This window comes from Elephas maximus, chromosome 3, assembly GCF_024166365.1.
Source record: "Elephas maximus indicus isolate mEleMax1 chromosome 3, mEleMax1 primary haplotype, whole genome shotgun sequence".
In the NCBI taxonomy this organism is placed as follows: Eukaryota; Metazoa; Chordata; class Mammalia; order Proboscidea; family Elephantidae; genus Elephas; species Elephas maximus.
This window is the reverse complement of record NC_064821.1, coordinates 110558905-110586085: the sequence shown is the minus strand read 5'-3', so window position 1 is coordinate 110586085 and position 27181 is coordinate 110558905. Positions and strand designations below refer to the sequence as shown.

The 27181-nt window shown below is 43.4% G+C and overlaps 1 protein-coding gene across 7 annotated transcripts in view; it reads left to right on the top strand.

The window, feature by feature from the left end:
* Positions 1 to 27181, top strand: part of JAK1 (Janus kinase 1) — a 172694-nt gene that overhangs the window by 128103 nt on the left and 17410 nt on the right. For 6 of the 7 annotated variants that reach the window (XM_049879489.1, XM_049879488.1, XM_049879492.1 and 3 more), the window contains 7 exons: positions 2343 to 2506; positions 4733 to 5075; positions 6971 to 7156; positions 10844 to 11001; positions 13231 to 13354; positions 15535 to 15724; positions 24574 to 24680. In XM_049879489.1, the coding sequence (XP_049735446.1) occupies positions 2343 to 2506; positions 4733 to 5075; positions 6971 to 7156; positions 10844 to 11001; positions 13231 to 13354; positions 15535 to 15724; positions 24574 to 24680 (1272 nt within the window). The remainder of the gene's footprint in view (positions 1 to 2342; positions 2507 to 4732; positions 5076 to 6970; positions 7157 to 10843; positions 11002 to 13230; positions 13355 to 15534; positions 15725 to 24573; positions 24681 to 27181) is intronic. The other variant, XM_049879494.1, reaches the window with a different exon arrangement.

The window sequence follows — 27181 nt, the reverse complement described above, 5'->3', positions numbered from 1 at the left end:
CGATGACCTTTTCTTACGTGAGAGAAACAAGTCCTATCATAGAAAGAAGGGGACTGCAGTAGTGGGAACTCTCTATCCAAAAACCATTCAGCTGAAGTCTCTTTAGAGGAAGTAAAGTGACATGTCGATCTAAAAAAGCCAGTTGCCATGGTCCCCAAACCTTCTGTTGGCCCAGGACAGGAACCATTCCCGAAGACAACTCATCAGACATGAAAGGGACTGGACAGTGGGTAGGAGAGAGAGGCTGATAAAGAGTGAGCTAATTATATCAGGTGGACACTTGAGACTGTGTTGGCATCTCCTGTCTGGAGGGGGGATGGGAGGATAGAGAGAGTTGGAAGCTAGCAAAAATTGTCACGAAAGGAGAGACTGGAAAGGCTGACTCATTAGGGGGAGAGCAAGTGGGAGTACGGAGTAAGGTGTATATAAACTTATATGTGGCAGTCTGACTTGATTTGTAAACGTTCACTTGAAGCTCAATAAAAGTTAATAAAAAAAAAAAAGCCAGTTGCCATTGAGCTAGTTCCAACTCATGGCGACGCCATGTATGTCAGAGTAAAACCGTGTTCCACAGGCTTTTAATGGCTGATTTTTTGGAAGTAGATCACCAGGCCTTCCAAGGCATTTCTGGGTGGACTCTAGTTTCCAACCTTTTGGTTAGTGGTCTAGTGCGTTAACCGTTTGTACCACCCAGCGACTCCACATGTTTATGAAAGGACACCTATTCCAGAATTTGTGTCTACCTCTGTTAAAAGCTGAAGAAAGTTCATGATGCTTACATTTCTGCCTACCTTAAGTCAGTCAGCAAAGATTGATTGTGATTCTAGCACTAGGTTTAAGAATGATAGCACTGGAGTCTGACAGATTGAAGTTTGACTTTGTGTCCCACCACTCAATAGGCCCCCATCACACTCTATCCTTTTACTCTACTTTTTCATAACTATCTGACATTATGTATTTATATATTCTCTTCTTTGTCCTTGAAATGGAATCTCCATGGGATCAGGGACTTAGTTTGGCTTACTGCTGTATCCTTAGCACTTAAAATAGCATATGGCCCATAATTGGTCCCTGGACTAGTGTCTGGAGAAGGACATCATGCTTAGTAAAGTAGATGGTCAGCTGAAAAGAGGAAGACCCTCAACAAGATGAATTGACAACAGTGGCGGCAACAATGAGCTCAAATAGCAATGATTGTGAGGATGGCATAGGACCAGGCAGTGTTTCGTTCTCTTGTACATAGGATCACCGTGAATCAGAATGAACTTGATGGCACCTAACAACAACAACATAATTGATACTCAGTAATTGCTAAACAAATGAATGAAGTTATTTCTTCACCTTTTGGTGCCTCACGTTTCTCATCTGTTAGTTGAAGATGATGATGTCAGTACCCACCTCTTTTGTAAGGAGTAAATGAAATAAAGAAACCTAGCACAATGTCTAGCACTGAGGTGGTTTTTGTTGTCCAACTTATGACGACCCCATGTGCGCAGAGTAGAACTGTGCTACATAGGATTTTCAAGGCCGTTATCTTTCAGAGCAGATCATTAGGCCTGTCTCCCAAGGTGCCTGTGAGAGGATTCAAATCACCAACTTTTCAATTAGTAGTTAGGGTTTAATAAATGGGATCTAGTGTTGGTATTATCATTATTACTCTGTACAAGGCAGGTAGTGGGTGTTGCATTTTAGTCTTCTTTTATTTTTTTATTTTAAAGTCCTTGTTGGCCCTTGAAATGTTGTGTCCCTCCATCAGTGAGGGAGTATATTTTGGTGATACATTTAACTATTGTAAACTTGAACAGCAGATGTTGAAAAAACCTGTATAGGTACAAGTAGAATGCGGATTGCCTTTCCCCCTCTCTAAAATTACATCACAGTAGGGGGTGTAACCCTGTCAACTTTATACACCCAGTTCCTAGACCAGGATATCTCAGGGAAGTGTTTGTGGAATTAGTGCATGATCAAACCCCAGCCAAGTGTCACCTTCCCTTGCCCCAGTGCAGGTCTCAGCCTGATACACACTGCTCCTTCTTTTCAGCATCATTTATATAGTAAGCCCCATGAAGGGGGCTTCGTGTGTTTGTACTGTTCACCAGCACCTAGCATAGTGCTCAGTAATTATTTGTTAAATGAATGAATTAGCCTTAGGAGAACATTTCCTGGGTTCTTTTATGCCCAGCTTTGTTGAAAAACAGTTCGGTGCCAGAGGAACTGTAAATCTGATCAATCTCATTGCTGTACTGCTTTTCTTAGTAGTGCCTCCTCACCTGGGAAATCCGAAACATGGGTGGTCTTTGAAACTTACGTGTGGTTAATTTCCTCTTGTCCCTGCTCCAAAGGGACAGTACGATTTGGTCAAATGCCTGGCTCCCATCCGAGATCCCAAGACAGAGCAGGATGGGCATGATATCGAGAATGAGTGTCTGGGAATGGCTGTCTTGGCCATCTCACACTATGCCATGATGAAGAAGATGCAGTTGCCAGAACTTCCCAAGGACATCAGGTAAATCTGGTTTGATTTTGACCCAGAATCGATTTAAATGATGTTATTTTTATGTTTAACCTCTGTCTGCTTTTGGCTGACCCCTGCTTCTGCAGAACCCAAATCTTATTTAAAATATTTATAAAAGGTAGCACTTTGTAAGTGTGCCCTGATTTTGAATGTTGGCTGATAACCTCAGAAACATGTACTAGGGTGAAAGTTCTGTGCTGGGGATCTCAAATTAGCAGCCACATGTCCTTCCCTCTCCCTCCCCACCCAAGGTGGACATTGCTGTATCACTGTGCTTTTTCCTTTTGACCTGTTGTTTTAGTCATCTAGTGCTGCTGTAACAGAAATACCACAAGTGGATGGCTTTAACAAAGAGAAGTTTATTCTCTCACAGTTGAGTAGGCCACAAGTCCAAATTCAGGGCGTCAGCTCCAGGGGAAGGCTTTCTCTCTCTGTTGGCTCTGGAGGAAGGGCCTTGTGACGCATCTGTCTTCCCTTGGTCTGGGAGCATCTCAGCGCAGGAACCTCAGGTCCAAAAGGCACGTCCTGCTTTCAGCACTTCTTTCTTGGTGGTATGGGGTCCCCGTGTCTCTTTGCTCACTTTTCTCTCCTTTTTATCTCTTGAGAGAGCGAAGGTTGTGCAGGCCATACCCCAGGGAAACTCCCTTTACATTGGATCCAGGGATGTGACCTGGGTAAAGGTGGTATTACAATCCCACCCTAATCCTTTTAAACATAAAATTACAGTCACAAAATGGAGGACAACCACACAATGCCGGAAATCATGGCTCAGCCAAATTGATACACATATTTGGGGGGACATAATTCAATCCATGACACCTGTCATAAAATCTCTCTCAATATACCTTTATAGTCAACTGCTGCCATCCCCAGCCTGAACTAAATAACTTAATTCTGATATGAGGAACGATCAACTGTTACCTTAAAAAAATTGTATTTACTTAAAAATATCCCTTGAGTTCAAGTCCTTGTGAAGGAATTTCCATCTATGGAATTTCTGCCCGTCTATGAAATGTAATAACGTTTTCCCTTACCAATGGGCTATTGTGATGATCATAAATGAAGACGGAGGAAGTTGTGTGTGCTGTATCGTTTGTGGTAGGTGGTGCACATTTTCTCATAACGTTATTTATCTACTTGTTCTCAACCAGACTCTGGCTGGAGCAGATCACGTGCTAATCGTCAGTAATGCAGGTGCTGATTAGGTACACACTCTGCTGCTCCTCTCTTTTTCCTCTGGCCTTTGCTCTTGGCTTTCTTCTGTATTTTTTTTTTATGAGGCTAAAGTGAAAAATGACAGCTCTCTTCTAGTCTGCCCCTCTACCACATTATATTAATCTAAAGGAAAAAGTGTGGTATTTGTTGGAGATGAATCTCAAGCTTCAGTTACCTCGTGTTGTGAAAACATTCATGCAGCGAGCATTATTACCCTGTGGCCTGTGCCAGGAGCTGTCTCAGGCCTGGCAGTAATGAGCAGAAGGGTCTCCTTACTTCTTTGCCCCTCCTCCCCCATGGACTTGTTTTTTCTTTCATGGATATTTGTGCTCTTCTTCAAGCTGACTTCTCTTCTGGCTCTGTATTATAGTGTGTTGAGAGTCTGTGTCATGGGTTGGCATCTGAATGGGTAACTAATCTTTCACTTTACTTGTTGATCCATATAGTAATACATTCGTGTGGGAAATACTGTCTTTTATATTTAATTTTTGTGTTTTCCCCATTTTTTATAAAAACAATATGTGATTACTATGGAAAAATTATAAAACAGGTACAGAGCTAGAACAAAGTATCTGATCTTACCAGAGATAACTCTTGACACTCCTCCAACCGTTTTGTAACCGATGGTGAACCTTATTAATAGTGTGTATGCCTAAGCACTAGTGTGCAGGGGGCGATGAAAGTAGCAAGCAAAAATAACTATAAGCCAATTTTGCTGCCTACCACTGTATCCCAGAAAATGTGATAATACCTGCAGGAGTTCCCATTTAGTGAAATACGTGGAATATGTATTTTTCTGTTCTCTCTCAGTCCCTGTGTGCCACCAGCTCCTTATGATTATAGTCCTGAGTACCTATGCCATCCAAGACCTTCTGGGCGGAGCTGCTCCCTTTTCACCTGACACCATATATAAGGAAGATTTATAGATACAGGTTTGTTTCTGAACTATTCCCTGTTAACCTGAACATGAAAGACAGTTACGTTTTCCCACTTTTCTTTTAGCTACAAACGATATATTCCAGAAACATTGAATAAGTCCATCAGACAGAGAAATCTCCTCACAAGGATGCGAATAAATAATGTTTTCAAGGATTTCCTAAAGGAATTTAACAACAAGACCATTTGTGATAGCAGTGTGTCCACGCATGACCTGAAGGTGAAATACCTGGCTACCTTGGAAACTTTGACAAAACATTATGGTGCTGAAATATTTGAGACTTCCATGTTACTGATTTCATCAGAAAATGAAATGAATCGATTTCATTCAAATGACAGTGGAAACATTCTCTACTATGAAGTGATGGTGACTGGCAACCTCGGAATCCAGTGGCGGCAGAAACCAAACGTAAGTACCTGTAGGAGACCGGCCAGAGCAGATTGTGTGTCGCGGTGTATCCTGTTTATCCTGTTGGAATTACCTATTTTTTAATTCCAGCACCCCCATAAACTGAATTCCCTTAGGCTAGAGACCATGGATCTTTCGTCTTTTACCGTGTCCGCATAGCACAAGCTCTAAATAAATGCTTGAGTTCTGTTGGGAAATAGAGAAATAAAAGGATAACACCATGTGTAATGTGTGTAATAATAACAGCAGACATTTACTGAGGGGAAACCCTGGTGGCATAGTGTTTGAGTATTACGCTGCTAACCAAAAGGTCGGCAGTTTGAATCCTCCAGGCGCTCCTTGGAAACTCTGTGAGGCAGTTCTACTCTGTCCTGTAGGGTCACTATGAGTCAGAATTGAATCGACGGCAACAGGTTTTTTTTTTTTTTGGTTTTACCATGTGTCAGGCACTTTTCTAAGCCACATGTTAACTCATTTATTCCTCAGGGAAAAAAACCCTTTGAGGGAAATACTACTGTTATCCCCATCTTACAGAGGAGCACAAAGAGGCACAGAAAAGTTAAATAACTTGACCCAAAATCATAACTAATAAGTGATGTGCCAAAAATTGAACTTAGGTGCTATGAAACTTGGTAACTGATTTTGGGTTATGAAGTTTCTTTATTGAGGTGTTTGTTGGATAAGACAATAGAGCATAGTCATTTAAGAGCATGGGTTTTAAACCTATGTAGGCCTGGTTCAGATTCTAGCTCCACTGCTTACAGTTACATGGCCTTGGGAAGGTTATTCTACCTATGTCCGTTGTATGTTACTCATCTGTAATATGGAGATAATAGTATCTACTCATAGGGTTGCTGAGAGAATTAAACGGTGTTTAGCACAGAGTTTGGCATATATATAATAAATATTCAATAAATGATTATAGCTGCCACGATTATTATTTTAATAAATATTATTTTGGAAACCCTGGTGGCATAATGGTTAAGAGCTACGGCTCTTAATCAAATGGTCAGCAGTTCGAAACCACCAGGCGCTCCTTGGAAACTCCATGGGGCAGTTCTGCTCTGCTCCGTAGGGTCGCTATGAGTTGGAATCAACTCAACGGCAACAGGTTTGGTTTGTTTGGTTTTATTATTATTATAAATAATATTAAAATGTGAGATTCATTTTCTCCTCCTGTTTTATTCTCATGCTAAAATAACAATGTCTAACACTTACCAAGTGCTTTCTACGTAGCAGATCCTAAGTTAATAAGTATTTAATCCTGAAAGAACCTTGTGAGGAGGTAGGATCTCTGTTCTCCCCAGGGTGGGAAACAGGAGGCTCAAAAAGATAACCCAAGCTGTTAAGTAACTGGCAGAGGCAGGGCCATAACCCAGATGGGTAGTTTCCAAGACTCATGCTACACAAAATGTTTAAACTTGTGCAGATAAGTATGACTCCTTAGATTGTTCAAGCATGGGATTCATATCTTCTCTTGAAAATTCCAGCCTGAGTATTGTTACACAGTCGAGATATTTGGTGATAGATTCTAAGTGGAGAAAGCCCATGTTCTCTCCAGTTCTGTTTGGGAAGAACATGTTCTTTGTCTGTGTTGAAACATGTATATCAGTCTGTAAGTGAGAGGACCTTGTTGTAGATTCATGTCTAGTGGTCAGTTATTTCCCTTTCTGAGTTTACATGCATATTATATATTATGTCAAGTAAAGAGTTTAGTCAGTGTGCTCATTAAGGCCTCTGGCTGTCAGGTACCAACTCCCCCAGTTCCTCTGGCAGTCCAGGCACACTGGCTTTCCCTGCCTTGGACCTGCCTTGGTTTGCCGCAATGGCAAATTTCTTTTACCAGTAGAAAATGGGAAAGTCAACTTATCTGTTATGTTTTTGCCTCTTATCAGGTTCTTCCTGTTGAAAAGGAAAAAAATAAACTGAAGCGGAAAAAACTGGAAAATAAACATAAGAAGGATGAGGAGAAAAACAAAATCCGGGAAGAGTGGAACAACTTTTCTTACTTTCCTGAAATCACTCACATTGTAATAAAGGAGTCTGTAGTCAGCATTAACAAGCAGGACAACAAAAAAATGGTACGTTTGCTCTAGAAGCTACTAACCCTGGATCTGGCGATGAGAGGGAGACATTACTTAGGACAGTTATACAGTTATGCTTCTCAGAGTTTCCATCCCAGAAAGAAAATCTGATGCTTGCCTTATTTAAGCCAAGCAGTCCCTTTTGCTGAGGCGTTACCAGCGTCAGTTTTTGAGTTACACTGGTACATTCTAATGCCTTTCTTTGGCCTTGCAAATGTGAATCTGCTCAGGGTGTGCTGCCCTCCTGAAGATATTTCAGCATCAATATTTAGCTCACGGAAGTTAGTGGATGTGAAGGAAAAGAAAATCAGCGAATGTCAGTGTTTTCCCCCCAGGGCTCCTGTGAGGCCTCTCTGCTGAGTTGGGTGGGTCATTTGGGGTCAGGTCAGTGGGAAGCCCCACTTTGCTCTTCAGGAGACTGTCCGGCCAGTGGCTCTGGCCACAGTGGCAGCCCTTGTCGTGGTGTCAGGCACACCCAGTGACTCTCGGACAGAGGAAGGGTGTTCAGTCTCACTTCCTTTTTTGGTATCACTTGAGGACATAATCTAGACAGGCAGGCCAGCTCGACAGGGGAAGTGGGAACCCTGCCCAAATAAACATGTTTGTGTCAGGGGAAGTCGTGGCCAACAAGTAGAGAGAGCAAGATGGTGAGATAGACACTCTCAAAAAGTGGGGCGAGTCAGCACTACTGAAGTGCCAATTTTTGCCTGAAATTTGGCAAGTGCTACATCAAAATGATAATATTCAGTGCTGGAAAAGAGCCTGGTGATGTGCTTTAGAACAGATGGTTGCTCTCTTCCACCCAGGGTAGCTCTTTTTTTGCCATAACCTTTTGGAAAACAGCTTGGTGGCATGAATTAAAAACCTTGAATTTATTTATATCCCTCCATTCAAGAATCCAGGGGTTTATCTTCCAGAAACAATGAGAGATGCAGGCAGAGGCCGGTGAGTAAGAATATTCAATCCAGTATCAAAATATTGAAAATAACTGAAATGTATAGTAATAGGAGAGTGGGAAAACAAATCACAGTTCATCTGAGTAGTAGAATATCATACAACCAAATTGCTGAATTTATAATGATCTGGAAGAATGCTTTAGTAAATGGAAAAAAGCAATATAAAACTTTATCTATGGGGTGACACCAATTTTGTTCAGAATTGTAAAGGTATGCATGCACATACACATGCTCATAGAAAAAAAATCAAAAACAGCATTTATTTATGCTGTTGTTTGATAACATTTATTTATGGTGGGATTATGAATGGTTTTAATTTTTTCCCCATTTCTAAGATAATAAGCATGCATTAATTTATTATCAAAAAATAAAGAAAGTGAAGGGAGAAATGGAAAGACCCAGATAAATGTTAATTGAAAGATGAAGAATGGAGGGAGGAAGAAAATAATAATAAGTACTGTTTATCAAATGTGTTGTGTAGATAGCGGGCCTGGTGTTACATGCTGTGCCTTCATTATCTCATTTAATCCTCACAAGAACTTTACATGTAGAACATTGGCTCCGTTTCAAACACAGAATCAGAGACTCCTTGAGGGGTGTAGAAACTAGTCTAGGGTCACACAGTGAGAAAGTGGCAGACACTTAGTCCAGTTCCACCTGGCTTCAGCCTGTGCTTTTGGCCCTGTGCTGGTTTCTAAGGCATTATATCCCCAGGGACCCTAGTGAGGGGAGGTGTTGGTATGTCCATGAGCTGCCTCTTCAACATGGCCAACCCCTTAGGGTGTGGGCAGAGGAGGAGAAGCAGTGGCCACCTAGTACACGTTTGTGAGCCTGCCCCTTCCCTGTTCTGGCTGACAGTGACGTCCAGCACCCAGTAGGTGCATCCATCATGTAAGTCAGAGCTTATCCAGGCCACCTGGACCAGCGACTCTGTGCCAAGCCACAGTGCTGTGTGGGAGCAGGAGGATGGCAGGAAGAAATAAATATGTGATCTCCTCATTATTTTATTTTTCTTTACAGGCACTTTTATAGCCTTTACTATGTGCCAGGCACTTCCTGTTCTAAGCACTTTACAAATACTGACTCGTTCCATTTTCATATCAACACTGTGAATTGGGTTTATTATTTTCCTCCATTTTACAGAGGAAGAAACTGAAACACAAAGAGGTTAAGTAAGTTGCTCACGATCACACAGTTGTTAGGTTAAACCACATGAAATTGCCGATATTCGATAATTTTTGACCTGTAAAAATGTTGATATCATATGCTTCAACCTAATAGCAAGTGGAGATGCTGAGATTTGAACCCAGATAGGCTGTCTCCAAAGCCTGTGGGCTAATAACTGCACCATGCTGCCTCTCCAGTATCTCTCACTTCCCCGTCCCTTCCCAGACATGGGATTTCCAAGCCGTTTGATCAGGCAGTACGTTGGCTGCTGCCCTTTCTTGATTCTCAGTTCTCACATGACCTCGTCGTTGACATCTGCCATTTCCATTTAGATTTCTGCTTGCAGGGAACTTAAGTACTTACGTGGTCTTGCTTGCATTGTGGCTGGGTGAAGCGCTACCCTAGCCATCCCTGCCCCTCATCCCGGACCGTATTGAATTCACTGTTTGGGAATATCTGCAGGTGGATGCCAGGTCACACCTGATAGAAGGCACGCCCAGCACGGAGTCTCCTTCCTGATGACCTGCCCTCTTTTGCCGTCCTTGGCTCATAACCCCAGTGCACCTCTCTGTCCCAAGGCCCCCTTACCTCCTGCTTGTCTTGTGTACCTCCTTTCTTAGATCGCCACCTTTGCCCTTCACTGACTCTGTCTCTCTGCCACCATCCTCTCCCTTTGCCTCTCTCCAGTGCTATGAAAAGTCATATTCTCAAGTATCATTTTGCCCTTCTCTGCAACTCAGGTACTTTTATTAAATGTTTTTGTAAATTGTGGCCTTACATCCTTTCCATCACCAGGAAGTGTTTCTGGCTGACACCATCGCTCCTCTCAAATGATAGTGTCTGCTCACAGCTATACATCAAGACAAAAAACCCACCTGTTTTCACCTCCAAGGGTTTTTCTGAATTCCTTCCTTATGTGCAAATTCCCCCTCTCTTCCCGTCCACTTTCGCCTTTGCCCCTTCCCACTCTGAGTTAAGACTGCCTCCTCCCAACCCTTTGAGGAACCTGGACTTATTCTAGCTACCCCATTATTGTGTCTGAGACCACTCCTGAATTAAAATCCAGGCCTTTCACCTTCTAGACCAACTCTGCCATGAGATGAAGCACCTGTGCCTCTGTTCCCTTGTCTGTAATACAGGGATAATACTGACTCAATTGGTCATGTCTCAGTGCCAGCACCACGGTGTGACTTGTATACTCTCTATCCCTCTCACCTCCACCTTTATGCCTCTGCTGCCTTGATTCAGGCCTCCTCTTCTATCTGGACTCACGTGGCAGCTTCTCCACAGGTCTCCCTGCCATAGCCGTGCCCTGCTTCCATCTGATAGTTTTGATATAATAAAATATAATAGATATGAGATAATAGGTAGAAAGTGTATTGAACAGTAAAAGTTCTGTATCAGTGTAAAGTGGTATACTTATTGTCAACAAAAAGAATTTCCCTTTGGGGTCATGCATTCTTCATTCTGGTCTAAATATCTTCTCACTCTTTACCTCTCCATGAAGTCAGCTGCTTAAGATGATGGTATGTAACCATGGGAATTTCTTCTCTCTCCTCAGGAACTGAAGCTCTCTTCCCACGAGGAGGCCTTGTCCTTTGTGTCTCTGGTAGATGGCTACTTTCGGCTCACAGCAGATGCCCATCATTACCTCTGCACTGATGTGGCTCCCCCATTGATCGTCCACAACATAGAGAACGGCTGTCACGGTCCAATCTGGTTGGTTCTAGACCCTTTTCAGTTGACTTTGTTGGGGAAAGAGCCCATGCTTTAGTGATGGGGCATGTGGTCTCCTCACATGCAGACATCCTCAGTTGTATAGGTTGGAGCCTGTTGACCATGTTGGTTAGTACTTATTTGCTGCCCTCTTTGCCATCTTTGCTCTCCCAACCTTGGTCACCTCTTACCTGGGTTCTTGTAGTAGCCACTCACCTCTTCCCCATTACTCAGCTTTCTCCTTATTGTTCAGCTCCCTCACCTCTCCACAACTGATGGAGAAGTACTACGCTTCCTAACTCCTTGCTGCACCACACACTGTGGGTGATTAAAGGACAGGATACAGGTATCAGCATCAGAGAGTGTATGTAGCAAACACAATCCTGTGACAGCTTGTCCTAAAGTGCCAGGTGAACCTGGGGACTGTGAGGATAAAGAAGCCTCAGGACTGGAAGCAGCTTTGCAGGCTGTCTTGTCCCACCTACATCTCCGAACTGGCAGCCTGTGCTCAAACCCCTCTGATGATGGCAGCCAGTAGATGACAGCTCTGACCATTACAGATGTATATACTGTTTTCATATGGAGCTGAGGTTTACTTCTTTGTAATTTCTGTCCATTTACCTGAGTTCTGATGTTTGAGGCAACATGGATTCTGTGAACTTCCTCTTACGCATGAGCACCCTTCAGGCATAACCACTGTGTTTCTTCTGAGTCTCTCTTCCCAGACCAGGTTATGCCAGCGGAAACATCTCTTCAGCTGCCTTCCACCTTATGTAACTTCTGCCCTCTTCCCTATCCTGGTTACTTCTTGGACAAGTAGTTTATTGGTGGTGTGGTCCCTGGCCTTGAGAGGCTCATAGATTTGCTGGGAAACAGACACACAGACTATTGCAGAGCAAGGAGCTGAGTATTATAATCAAGCATGCTCTTCAGATATCCCAACCATGGTTCTGTCTCAGAGCCCTGGCACATGCTGTTCCCTTGGCCTGGAATGCCCTTCCTCCAGAACCTGCATAGCTCTCACTTCCTCCAGGTGTCACACAGATAGCATCTCGTCAGTGAAGTCTTCCCTGAGCATCATACATAAAATAACATCACCTCTTCCCTCTCCTCACCCGATTCTCCCTGACCCTGTCACTCTGCTTTATTCATCCTTAGTAGCATTTGTCACCCCTGGCATAGTATATGCGTTTACATGTGCCTTTGTTTCTTGTCTGACTACCCTCACCACCCAAAAAATACGAGCTTCATAAAGGAGGGGCACTGTCTGTTCTACTCACTGCTTTTCCTTGGCACCCACGGCAGGGCCTGGTACATAGTAGGCACTCAGTAAGTATTTTTGGAATGAATGATGGCATCATGTTCTGTGGGAGGCTGAAACTGATTACCCAAGGAGCCTTCTTGGAGTGTGCAGCATTCAAGTGGGATTACACCTTGAGGAATCAGTGATGGTTTACCAGGTCATAAAGAGTGAAAGGGTATCTCAGGCAAGGAATCAGCATGTGCAAAGGCATGGAGGTGTCAGAGACCACGGAGCAATTGGAAAGTACTTAATGTTTGCCTTTTTAAAACACAATGACCACTCACCTATCTCTGACCAACACATAGTGAGCACTCATTCAGTACTAGTAACCTCATACATTTATTTATTTAACCAGTGTTCACTGCCCTCTATGTGCCACAACTGACGGGTCCTGGGATACAGTGAATGAAGACAGGCATGTTTCCTACTAGCATCTTTCTAATCCTCATTGATTTTTTCATTCAGTGTATATTTATTGAGCACTGACTGAGCCAGGCGTATTCTGGTTACTAAGGATATAGCAATAAACAGAACAGCCCTAAATTCCTGCCCTGAGGCTTGCGTTCTGGTTTTGCCAGCTGGGGGTTGTAAGAAGCGGTGGGATCCAGGCCACTGATCACCAGTCTTGAGGAGAGTCTTCTGGCTCCATCTGGAGACAGCATATCTGGGGAACCTGGGGACAAGCAGGGCTGAGTGGCTTGGGCAGCAGGCTAAGTCCTCATCTAGACCTCGGAGACTTGGTGTGTCTTGAGGCTCCCAGTGTCTTGGCATGCCTCACACATCATGGCAGAGAGGACCTTGGGATTGAAGACAGGTAGTACAATGGGGCTGTAAGACCAGAGGTAGCTCAGAGAAGTAGATGTCCCAGGAATTTAGAGTGTTCCTGCTTGGTGTGAGTTTTTTCTCCCTTTCCCTATCTACTCCTCCAGCACAGAATATGCCATCAACAAATTGCGGCAAGAAGGAAGTGAGGAGGGGATGTATGTGCTGAGGTGGAGCTGCACCGACTTTGACAACATCCTCATGACTGTCACCTGCTTTGAAAAAACTGAGGTCAGTCAGGACACTGGCTTGGGCCAGGCCACATGAGGCCATAGGGTATCCAGTGGGATCTGGTCCAGGAGCTGCTGCAGAGAGGACGACCGTGGAGGCAGGGGTATAGAAAAGCCTGGGTCTCTGAAAGAACCCCTGACAAGGGAAAAACCTGCTTTCCAAAAGGAAGCTGCTCCCAAGCAGCAGACCCTATTCTCTTTCCTCCACATGGCCCTCTCATCCTCCAGAGGACCCATGGCAGGGGTCCACTGTGGCTCTAGAAGATGGAATACAACCAGGAAACCAGTTCACATCAAACACTTGGGGAATGTAGTGCAATTATTTAGAGTGGTTTGTTTTATACTCAGTGTCAAGTTTATCAGAGACCTAGAGTCTCTCTGCATTCTCTAGTACAAACAGTGCCAAGAATACTGCCTTATCAGTGTGGCCTGACAGTTTTCCCCACGTGGTGGCTTCAAACATTTTAACAGAAAAATTGCTATTCCATGTTTTGACAGCAAATGGAGATGTGTGTTAGTAATTCAGGTGAAGCTGGAAGCCAGGAATGATGTGAGGGAAACACTGAAGGCCAAGATGTGAGCCAAAATTTTTGACTTGCCCTCAGTAGACCAAAATTCTTGACTTTACCTCGCTAGACCATAAATGCCTTTGTTATTCATGTTATTTTTTTAGGTAAAAGAAACGGAATATTTTAAAAGATGAAATAAATACATTAAAATTGATTGGGTTCAACATGCATTGGGAGAACTGGGGCAGGGGAAAGGAATGTGAGGTGGATGTTAGTGTGTTAGCATATTGTAGCTGTCACACAGGAAGGAAAAGTACTAGAGAGCCCGTGGGGGCTGGGCTCAGTCAAGAGGAGGAAGAGGAAATGGCAGAAGGAACTCAGTGCTGCCAAGTGTCCTGGGCAAAGTCTCCAGGGGCCACCACCTGCCCGGTTGTTGTGTACAGCTGGGCTTGTGGCTGATACGGGGTCAGTGGCTCAGAGCCTGTCAGGCTTGTTGCCTTGACAGGATGCCTGACCTTTTTATTCATCAGTCATTGGAGGAAGTTTAATCTTCCTCCACCATCAATGGGTGCATGAAACAGCCCATCCAAGTCCTGTGCTGTACCAAGAATGTCAGTGATTCAGTAACATGATCTACCTGGTGTCAGTTACCTGGGGAAAACAATAGTAATAGATACAAGTGTTGTTGTGTGTCGTCCAGTCAGTTGCAACTTGTAGCGACCCTGTGGGACAGAGTACAACTGCCCCGTAGAGTTTCCTAGGCTATAATCTTCATAGGAGATCACCAGATCATTTCTCCCACGGAGCTGATAGGTGAGTTTGAACCTCTGACCTCTAGGTTAGCAGCTGAGTGCTTAACCATTGTGCTACCAGAGCTCATTATAGTTATGATTACTGCTATTTATTTTAGCTCACCAGGTACTGTGCTAAGCACTTTATCTACATGTTCTAGTTTAAGCCTTACAACAGCCCAATGAGATAGGTGGTACTATTCCCATTATACAGATGAGGAAAGAAACTGAGGCACTGAGATTTTAAATAACTTGCCCTAGTTTAGGCCTTTCTGACCCTCATTCTTAACCAGTAAAATAGTTTCCTTTATACAGAAAGCGCTTATACTTCTCATCTGTGGCACCAGAGAGCCCTGGAACTGGATCAAGGCAGCTGAACACCACTTTCTGCTGTGGTCCTCCTGAAATAAATGGGTGGTCTGGAAGGGCTCAGTTTGAGGGAGTTCCTGGATGAATTTTGCTATAATAATAATTATTTCATGGGTATTAACATTTGCTAATCTCCAGAGTGCTTACTCAGGTTTCTACATGTATTAAGTCATTGCATTCTAGCAGCAATCCTGTGAGGTTGGTACTTGCATCGTCTTCATCTTACAGGTCAAGAAACAAGTGGTGCCCTTGTGGAAACTGCTGTGTTAACTCCCTTGTATTAGTGCCTGCTCCTCAACCCCCTTTTATTATTTATTTCTTGGTCGGTCCATTTATTTATCTATAATAAACCTTTTATTTTGAAATAATTTTAGATTTACAGAAAAATTACAGAGATAGTAGAGTTTTTATATATCCTTCATTCAACTTCTCTAATGTTAATGTCTTATATACCCATGGTGTATTTGTTAACCCCTTCTTAAACAAATTGTTTCTGGTCATTTTCTGAATAGCAGGTCCTGGGTGGCCAGAAACAGTTCAAGAACTTTCAGATCGAGGTACAGAAGGGCCACTATAGCCTGCATGGCTCGGACCGCAGCTTCCCCACCTTGGGAGAGCTCATGGGCCACCTCAAGAAGCAGATCCTGCGCACAGACAACATCAGCTTCGTGCTGAAACGCTGCTGCCAGCCCAAGCCTCGAGGTCTGTCTCCCTGTGCCAGTGCCAGTGCCAGTGCCAATGCCAGGCCATATCCCACTGGTGATACTCTTTGCCCCTCGGTATGACTCGCGTTGCTCCAAGGCCCAGATTAACCAAAAGATGATGGCTGGTTTAAAGAACTTGGCTCCTCCCCACGGTTTCTAGGTGTTTTTTTGTTGAGTTTTGTTACAAGTCTGTTCCCAACTCAAATTCTATCTCCCAGGCATCAGGATTTTCTACAGAAGAGACATACACCTTTTCTCAACATCTCAGTTAGACTGCAGAAAGAGGCATGCTTAAGATTAGCAGCAGTAACTTCTTCCTTCCATAAAATATCTTCAGAGTTCTCCTGTTATTAGTTTATTTATGTGACAAATGGTCCAAGCACATCTTCTGTAGATCAAGACCTGTACTAGATGCGAAGAATCAGAAGTGCGTAAGACTCAGTCCCTGTTCTCTGAGGGTTTTCAGTCTAATGCCGAAAATGTTACAGATAAATGGGGTCACTACAGTATGTGGTGGGCGTCTTAATCAGCACAGATATCAGACCCTGGGAACAAAATAAGGGGATGGTCAACATCTCTGAGTCACATAGCATGAAAGGCCATCTGGATGAGGCAGACCTAGAGCTGTGTTGAACAATGAGCAGGAGGTTAGACATGGACATTTCCAACAGAGCAGAAAGCATATGCAGAGGTAAAGTGGCAGGCAGAAACAGAAGCTGCCAAAAGGTTCTAGATGGTTAATGTGTTAGACCAAGTTGGAGAAAAGCGGGAGGTGAGAGTACTTGGATGCCATGCCAAAGAGCTTAGACTTTACCCTGCAGGCAGGATAGTCGTGGATGATCAAGGAGTAAAATGGATAGGAGGGAGGAGGAACTCAGTTGCTCTTTTTTAAGCCCTGTGCACGTGTATCACTGATGTCCTGTAGACGGACTCATAGTCTTAAGTTATGAAGACTGGAAGGACTCTTAGGGATCACCTGGTCATGTGTCTCATTTTACAGATGAAGAAACAGGCCCAGGGAAAAGAGGAAATCATTGAATGCCAGCTTCCTTGAGTATTGTTTTTTTGCTGTTCCCTCACCTTGAGATGCTGCCCTGCATGTGTGAGATTCTTCCTTTAGAAGGGCTCAGGCCCCAAGCAAAGGGCAGTGCAGTTACTCCTGAGGGCTCCAGAAAGCATCTGTACAAGATACTTAGAGGAGTCCTTTTGAGACACATCTTGTTCTTTAGGAATTGCGTTGGTGAGTCTGTAATTAAGTCAAGGTTGGACAGAGGAAGCAGCACCAAGACAGACAGGGGCCTGGGTTCTGGATGCTTGAATCATATTTTGATCTCTCAGCAAGGGACTCATCATTGAACTTGCAGAAAGAGGAAGGACTTGGTGTGTTCTCGTTGATCAGATAGGGTTTCCTGCCAGCCTTGGGGAATAACTGCAGCCTTTGTTTTTATACTTGAAGATGTTCTGCAAAGGTAAAAGCACATCTGCCACTTGGCTGTGAGATCTCCGAGCCAGCTAAAACCTTAAAGCCCAACCACTCTGTTTACTCACATAATGTCTCCTTCTGGATGTGAGAACAGCTTCTGCTTTCCTAGGGGTTAGTGGTCTCTGGGTGAGTGTGAGGAGGTGGAGCACACTAGCCATAGGAAGAGTAGGTGGTGGCGGGCTGGAGACTAGGACCTGATTTCTTTGCAGGGTTCAGGTGGGGAGGTCTCTGGTTTAGACAACACTCCCACTAACCCAGACCTGGGAGCCAGTAATGTGGAGGGAGAAGGACAGGAATGGAGTTAAACCCCTCTCCCATGGCTTCTGTTGAAGCTCCTGGAACTCAGACCTGAGTATGTTTATTGTGTGTCTTTCCCCCTTAATTATGAAACCTTAAGGCACGATCTGGGTCTCTGCTGGGAAGCACAGTGCTCAGCACAGAATCAGTGTTCAATAATGGCTGTCAAATCAATAATTATAGCAAAAGCTACTGTATTGGTCGGTAACCTGCCATTGTCCTAAAAAAAAAAAAAAAAAATTTGTATTTCTTTAATCCTCACTCCAGCTCTTTGTAGCCAATAACTTTATTCCTGTTATAAAGACAAGGAAGTTGAGGTTCTCAGATGTTAAATGACTGAGATGTTAAATGCTGAAGGCCCCACGACTAGTAGTAACGGTAGTAATTTTAGTTGCTGTTTTTAGGTGCCTTTAAGTCAGTTCTGACTCATAGCGACCCTATGTACAACAGAACAAAACACTTCCCGGTCCTGCGCCGCTCTCACAATCAGTGCTATGTTTGAGCCTGTTGCTGTAGCCACTGTATTAATCCATCTCATTGAAGGTCTTCCTCTTTTTTGTTGACCCTCTACCAAGCCTGATGTCCTTTCTAAGGTACATTCTGACTGTACTTCTTCCAAGACAGACTTGTTTGTTCTTCTGGCAGTCCATGGTATATTCAGTGTTCTTTGCCAACACTGTAATTCAAAAGCATCAGTTCTTTGTTGGTCTTCCTTATTCATTGTCCAGCTTTCTCATGTATATGAGGCGACTGACAGTACCATGGCTTGGGTCAGGTCTACCTTAGTCCTCAAAGTGACATCTTTGCTTTTGAACACTTTAAAGAGGTCTTTTGCTGCAGATTTGCCCACTGCAATACGTCATTTGATTTCTTGACTCCTGCTTCTGTGGGCACTGATTGTGGATCCAAGTTAAATGAAATCCTTGACAACTTCAATATTTCCTCCATTTATCATAATGTTGCTTGTTGGTCCAGTTGTGAGGATTTTTATTTTCTTTGTGTTGAGGTGTAATCCATCCTGAAGGCTGTGGTCTTTGATCTTCATCAGTAAGTGCTTCAAATCTTCGCTTTTAGCAAGTGAAGTTGCGTCAGAGTCGTTCTCCAATCCTGATGTGCATTCTTCTTCATATGCTTCAGCTTTATATAGTCCATATTTGCTCAGCATACAGATGGAATAAGCATGGTGAAACAATACAACTCTGACACACACCTTTTCTGATTTTAAATCATGCAGTATCTCCTTGTTCTGTTTGAACGACTGCCTCTTCGTCTAGGTACCGGTTCTTTATGAGCACAGTTAAGTGTTCTGGAATTCCCATTCTTTGCAGTGTTATCCATAATTTGTTATGATCCATACAGCCGAATGCCTTTGTGTAGTCAATAAAACACAGGTAAACATCTTTCAGGTATTCTCTGCTTTCAACTAAGGTCCATCCCCTTCTAAATCCAGCTTGAATTTCTGGCAGTTCCCTATCGAAGTAATTATAGTAGCAATAAATAATAATATGATAATGGTTGCTATCATGTACATAATGCTTGCCATATACTGGGCACTGTTTGGAAATCTTGTGTGTGTTAACTCATTTTATCCTCTGAACAACCCTAAGAGTATGTTTTTTATCCCTATTATACTTTATTTTGGAAACCCTCGTGGTGTAGTGGTTAAGTGCTACAGCTGCTAACCAAAAGGTCAGCAGTTGGAATCCTCCAGGTGCTCCTTGGAAACTCTATGGGGCAGTTCTACTCTGTCCTATAGGGTCGCTATGAGTCGGAATCTACTCAGCGGCACTGGGTTTGGTTTTTTTTTTTGATACTTTATATTTGCCCTAGATCACTTAGCTAGAGTAAAAGTGGGGATTTGAAGTCATGTGTTCTAACTTCAAGTCCAGAGATCTTTCCCCTACATGAAGCTGTCTTTGCCAAAGTGCAGGCAGCCATCAGCCCAGGCCCAACTCTCCTGATCTAGGGCAGGGGGGTCTGGAGGCATGGAGAGTAAGAATAAGCCCTGGGTGTGAGGTTCCTTACATAGGCCCTCAGAAGCTCTCTATCTTCCCTCTGCCACCTGTAAATTAGAGAAGTGATGAAATCATGAAAAGCAAAGGGAATCTCGTTTTGGGTTCCCCAGCTATTTGACCTCCTGACCACAGTGGCTGATAACCAGACCCCGATCTGGGGTTTTCTTACTTGAAATTGCAACCAGGAAACTCCTCAAGAAATAAATAAAAAGCCAAGTGAAAAAGTAGGAGGCCACTTGGAATAGGTGTGACAATTAAGGAAGCCCACTATCCCTTCCATTTGTCTTGAGTGTGGATGGAGGGAGACCATGTTAAGGAAGTAGGTAAAGGGCCAAAGAAACCTCAGGCCTGTTCACCACTTATCTCACATCCTCATCTGTACTGTCAAGCTTTGTGCTTGGTTTCCACAGCCTTCAGCTCTGATGCTGGGTACTTCAAGGTTTGGGGAACCAGGTGGTGCAACAAGGATGGTGATGATGACTAAGAGGTACTGTCATAATCCCAGTGGTTACCAGTTACTGAGCATTTGCTGCACCCTGGGCATTGAAGTGAACCCCTCGTGTGTTCTCTCACTTATCCCTCACAGCAGCCTGGTTAGCAACATGACTGTTAACCCTGTTTATAATGAAGAAACAGGTTCATAGAGGTTAAGTAGACTCTCCAGCTCACACAATTGACTCTAGTGCCATGTTCCCTGAAGCTCCTATACAAATAATTAGTCCATAAATTACACCTTCTCCAAGTCTCTCTTATTTCCCAAATGGTTCTTCTGCCCTGGTCCCTCCCCTGTGGACAGCATTCAAAGTGACCCTGTCCTGATGTCTTTTCCACTGAACATTCAGGGCAGCCCTGAGTTGCTTGTTTCCCTATGATTTTACTCTGATAACAGGGTGGAGGCAGGATAACAGTATGGAGGGAGATAGACTGGAAAAAGGAGAACCCAAGTTGTGATAACAAGGAGGCACCTATATCTGAACCCAGTTTCTGGTGCCCAGATATATACCCCCTGCTAGAGCCAGGTAGTGTTGTAGAAAGGGAAGATACTTGAGCCATCCCAGACTTCAGTGTGAATCCTAAGTCTGGGGCTTACTGACTGCCTGACCTTGGGCAAATTTTCCCTCAGAATCTCTGTTTTCTGAGGTGTGTAGGGGGAATAAGAATAACATATACCTCATAGGATTGCCATGGGCCTAAACAAGTTAGTATGTGTAAAGCTCAAAGAACGGACTGACACAGAGAAACCAATCAGAAAATGTAATCTATTTTTAAAAAAAAAAGGGGGCTGGGGGAGATTCTTCCCTGCAGGGTAGTGAGGATTTAAGAGACCACACCCGAGTCACTTGGCCCACTGTTGTGCAGCTGTTGCCTCCTGGTGGTACGTAGAGGCCATCTCCATGAACTGTACCTGGTTTTCCTTATAGGTCTTTTGGGAACCTCCTTCTGTTAAAATCTAAGAATCAAGACTTAACTTCTAGTGCAGGAAAGAGGAAGGGGAGGGAAACATCTGTTAGTTGTTATTTCACTAATATTTCTACTTCATTTAAAAAAAAAGTGCATATGTAAAGATGCTTAGGGATTCCCAGAATACCTTTCACTGCTAGCTAGAATCTGGAAGGTCCTTTCTTCCCCCATGATTACCTTGTAGCTCACAGTGGCTCTGTGGCAGCAAAGGCAACTTCTGTGGATTCTTGTTGTTGTCAGGTGCCATCGAGTTAGTTTCCACTCATAGCGACCCCATGTACAACAGAACAGAACACTGCCCGGCCCTGCACCATCCTCACGATCATTGTTATGCTTGAGCCCATTGTTGCAATTACTGTGTCAATTCATCTCCTTAAGGGTCTTCCTCTTTTTTGCTCACCCTCTACTTTACCAAGCATGATGCCCTTTTCCAGGGACTGGTCCCTCCAGGTAACGTGTCCAAAGTATGTGAATTGTAGTATTGCCATCCTTGCTTCTAAGGAGCATTCTGGCTGTATTTCTTCCAAGACAGATTTGTTCATTGTTTTGGCAGTCCATGGTATATTCTTCAGCAGCACCAATAATTCAAAGGTATCATTTCTTTGTCGGTCTTCCTTATTCATTGTCCAGCTTTCGCGTGTATATAAGATGATTGGAAACACCATGGCTTGGGTCAGGCACACCTTAGTCTTCAGGGTGACATCTTTGCTTTTGAACACTTTGTAGAGGCCCTTTGCAGCAGATTTGCCTACTGCAGTGCATCATCTGGTTTCTTCACTGTTGCTTCCATGGGTGTTGATTTTGGATCCAAGTAATATGAAATCCTTGACAGTGTCAATCTTTTCCTCATTTATCACGATGTTGCTTATTGGCCCAGTTGTGAAGATTTTTGTTTTCTTTATGTTCATTCGTAATTCATACTGAAGGCTGTAGTCTTTGATCTTCATCAGCAAGTGCTTCAAGTCCTCTTCACTTTCAGCAAGCAAGGTTGTGTCATCTGCATAACACAGGTGGAAAATGAGTCTTCCTGCAATCCTCATTCTTCTTCATATAGTCCAGCTTCTTGGATTATTTGCTCAACATACAGATTGAGTAAGTGTGGTGAAAGCATGCAACCCTGATGCACACCTTTCCTGACTTTAAACCACACGATATCCCCCTTGTTCTGTTCAAACGACTGCCTCTTGATAAAGGTTCCTTATGAGCAAAATTAAGTGTTCTGAAATTTCTGTTCTCCTCAATGTTATCCATAATTTGTTACGATCCACACAGTCAAATGTCTTTGCATAGTTAATAAAACACAGGTAAACATCTTTCAGGTATTCTCTGCTTTCAGCCAAGATCCATCTGACATCAGCAACGATACCCTCATTCCATATCCTCTTCTGAATCCAGCTTGAATTTCTGGCAGTTCCCTGTCAATGTACTGCTGCAGCCGCTTTTGAATGATCTTCAGCAAAACGTTACTTACGTGAAATTAATAATACTGTTTGATGGTTTCCGCATTCAGTTGGATCACCTTTCTTGGGAATAGGCATAAATATGGATCTCTTCCAGTTGGTTGGCCAGGTAGCTGTCTTCCAAATTTCTTGGCATTGACGAGTGAGCACTTCAGCACTGTATCCATTTGTTGAAACATCTCACTTGGTATTCTGTCAATTCCTGGAGCCTTGTTTTTTTGCCAATGCCTTCAGTTCATCTTGGACCTCTTCCTTCTATACCATCGTCCCTGATCATATGCTGCCTCCTGAAATGGTTGAACATCGACCAATCCTTTTTGGTATAGTGACCCTGTGTATTCCTTCCATCTTCCTTTGATGCTTCCTGTGTTGTTTAATATTTTCCCCATAGAAGCCTTCAGTATTGCAGTCGGAGGCTTGAATTTTTTTCTTCAGTTCTTTCAACTTGAGAAATGCTGAATGTGTTCTTCCCTTTTTGTTTTCTAACTCCAGGTCTTCGCATATGTCATAATACTTTAGTTTGTCTTCTTGAGACACCCTTTGAAATCTTCTGTTCATATTTTTACTTCATCATTTCTTCTATTTGCTTTAGGTATTCAACGTTCAAGAGCAAGTTTCAGGGTCTCTTGTGACATCCATTTTGGTCTTTTCTTTCTTTTGTGTCTTTTTAATGACCTCTTGCCTTCTTCATGTGTGATAATCCTTGACGTCATCCCACACCTCGTCTGGTCTTCGGTCATTAGTGTTGAACGTATCAACTCTTTTCTTGAGATGGCCTCAGGTGGGATATACTCAAGGTCTTACTTTGGCTCATGTGGACTTGTTCAGATTTTCTTCAGCTTCAACTAAAACTTGCATATGAGCAATTGATGGTCTGTTCTGCAGTGGGCCCCTGGCCTTCTTCTGACTAATGATATTGAGCCTTTCTATCGTCTTTTTCCACAGGTATAGTCTATTTGATTCCTGTGTATTCCATCTGGCGAGGTCCACATGTATAGTTGCCGTTTATGTTGTTGAAAAAAGGTATTTGCGATGAAGAAGTTTTTGGTCTTGTAAAATTGTATTATTCAATTTCTGGCATCGTTTCTATCACCAAGGCCGTGTTTTCCAACTACCAATCCTTTGTTTGCAACTTTTTGCATTCCAATCACCAGTAATTATCAATCCATCCTGACTCTGTGTTCAATCAATTTCAGACTGCAGAAGTTGGTAAAAATCTTGAATTTCTTCATCTTTGGTTTTAGTGGTTGGTACATAAATTTGAATAAGTCATATTAACTGGTCTTCATTGTAGGCGTATAGATATTATACTATCACTGACAACATTGTACTTCAGGGTAGATCTTGGAGATCAATGCCCAATTAGCTACCTGTGTGGACTTGGTCTGGCAGATTTTGTGATGTGTTTGGTTTGCTGTTTGAATCAATAGCATTTGGGTGCTAGTCCACTCAGAACCTGTTCATTCAGCAAGTGTTTGTTGAACACCTCCACTTTGTCAGGCCCTGCTAGGAGCTGGGAATTCAGAGAAGTTCAGACGTGGCCCTCTTTCTGGTTCGCTTGCCCTGCCCCTCCAGCACAAAACCAGCATTTTCCACCCTCCTACCTTGGTTCCCATTACACCCTAGGCCCAAATGCTCCTTCTTCCTCCCAGTTCAGCTCTTCATTCCTCAGATCATACCCCACGTATTCACTTGTACATTTAACAAATTCTTATTGGGTTGCCACTGTGGATGCAGCTGTGGGGGTAGAACAGAAAATGAAATAGACAAACAGTCACTTCCTTCTTGGAGTTTGCTTTCTGAGGTTTTTAGTTTCTTAGAGAAACCTGCCCTGGCCTCTCCTACTAGGACCAATCCTGCTGGTGTTGATCTCGGAGCACCATAATCCTGCCCTTTATTGTAGCTACATAAGTTGTAGCTTTAGGTTTGATTGGTTGATTATTTTTGACTGTTATTAGTCTCCCCTCCTGGTGGGCAGGAATCCAGTAGCTACCCAATAAATAATAACTGAATGCCTGAACCAACGAATGCATAGATTTGTGTTCAGCAAGCCCCATGGCTCAACCGACATTGGCTGGCCGGGATCTTGGGCCTTCACTACCATGCACAGACCTCTCCACTCTCTCCACAGAAATCTCCAATCTGCTGGTAGCTACCAAGAAAGCCCAGGAGTGGCAGCCCGTCTACACCATGAGCCAGCTGAGTTTCGATCGGATCCTCAAAAAGGATATTATGCAAGTGAGTCATTGCTGTAGTTCCTGTGTCCAGTGTTGGTCCCACCTCCCCATAGTGAAGCGTCCTGTGGATTTGGGGAAAATGAAATCTGGGTTTGGGGGAATCCTAGTAGAGAAAAAACAAGGAGACTTTCCTTTCATAGTTAAATTGGCTTAGCTGGTGGCCTGCCATCGCATTGACCTCTCTGATGCTCCTCAAAGACACTTTTTCCCTGAAAAAGTGGATTAATCAGGCTTTTGGGGGTTGTCTAGGGTTGCAGGAACCATTCTCATGTCTGTATGCAGGCTTGGGAAGTGTGCTTTCTTCTCTCCTTCCCACCTTCCCCTCAAGCCTCTGGCCCATCCCTTCAGCATTCACTTAGCCAGCAGTGATTGAGCCACTTAACATGTACAGCCATCCATGATTGCCACGCTCAGGGGGCTTACAGTCTAGTGGGAAGGCAGACTCTTCTCTGTCTCAGGCAGATAATTACATTATCAAGAAATAAGTCCTAAGCTAGAGAAGTATAGCAGCGTGTGGGAACATCAAAGAGAGTCATCTTTCTCAGCCCTGGGAGGACAGGGGTGGCTTCCTGGAGGAAGTGGCATCAAATCAGAGACCCAGAGGATGAGCAGCAAGTAGCGAGGCGAAGGCAGAGGGGCCAGGATGGGAGGAGGCTGAAGGAAGAACATGAACAGAGCTCAGCAGGGGGACGTGCAGGGCCCTTTGTGGATTGCTGTGGAGTCCTGACAGTGTGGTGCCATGACTTGGCTACTGGAGTAAGTAACCTTTCTGGGTAGGAGTGATTATTCTGAAAGCATATGGCTTTTACGGGATGTTCTGGGAACACAGCTTCCCATAAACCCTGATAGATCGCTTTGTGACAGCTGCAACTTCAATGGATAGTCACAGGTCCTTGCCAGGTCACAGCAGATTGGGCAGACATATCACCATTCTGCTTTGACAGATGACAAATGGTGGCATTTGTGCAAATTAATATACTTGATTAACGGCTGTGTATATTCCTATGGGGGACAGGCTGATTCTGTGGGAATCAGCCACAGCCCATTTTCTGCGTTTAGGGGCCCAAGAATAATAGAATTTTGATTTACGAATTTTGTGGGGTTAATGTCAGTAGCCTGACAACACCTAAGTTTCATTAGTCACATTTTGACTTCCAAATAATCAGAATTTATAAGTGAGAATTGTTGACACTTAAATCAGAAGGGTCCTTAGAGACAGATGTGCTAAGGGCTTTGCACAGATTATTTCATTTACTCCTCATACTGCTCATTTTGGTGTTACTATCCTGTTTTCTTTTTTAGTATCATTATGGACTCAGGCATTTAAACACTGAATATGTTTTAATCCTTAACAGTTAGCCTTATTGATGCTCAGGCTGTCTCCAGTTTGGCCAGGGGGCACTTCGTCAAGTTGCCACCTGAGCCTTTTGACAATGACCCTGGCCAGTTGTAGCCATAGCCTTTTTTGCTTTCTGGTGTGACCAGTCATTCCCAGGCTTATCTTATACATTTATACCTTAGACCTGAAATCAGCCATTATTTAAAGGAGCCCCGAGTGTTTGTAGAGGAAAATGATATTTGGAGACTGCAGTCTGGGCACCGGGGATCTTAACTGCTACTGTGTTAGTCATTGTTTCTAGGCGTATTCAGTATACAGAGATAGGTCGGTTGTTTTTTTAGATAAAATACATCATCTGTTTCAGAGTGATACTTGCAGCTTAAATTCAGGGCAACCATAGGGTTTTTATTATTTAATTTCATCAGACTGATATTTGTTCCTCCTTTTATGCTGAAAGCCGCAGTTCTTAATAACGTCAGCGTACTCATGGGCTTTATCCCACGTTACACATACCACAGTCTCATAATAATCATAATACAACACCACCACCAGCAGTGTGATCACTTGAAGACATTTTGAGGTTTTTGTTTGGTAATTCTTTTTGTCCTTGGACATTTCATTTGGGTTGTAGAGACAAATTACTTTTTCAGAAAATGACTGAAAATGATTTCTGTTTATGTAGTTACACCAATTTGTTACACACTTAGCTTCATGTTTTATTTCACTTTGGATTTCTAGAACTCCCTTTAAAAATTTGTTGCATAAAATATTTACATTGTTCCAAAGTCAGATCTACAAAATGAGGAATATTTACAGAAGTCTAACTTCTGTGTCTCCTCAGTAACATATTCTGGGTATCACTCATAGTAGTTTATAGAGAAAGTCCCCCTCGCTGTTCACAGTGTCACAGTACTCCACTACATGGGTGGACCTTAGCTTATTCAACCGGCTCCCTACCGATGGAATTTAGGCTCCCTTATGTCTTTTGGCTATTACAAATAGGGCTAAAATAAGTAGCCGGTGTATCTTTGGGATAGATTCCCAAGAGCGGGTTTGCTAGGGCAAATGCATATGCAGTTTTCATCACTGATTTTAGTATGCTTACACACAGACACACACACGCACACACACTGGATAGGCGGATGGAAGATGAACAGTTCCAG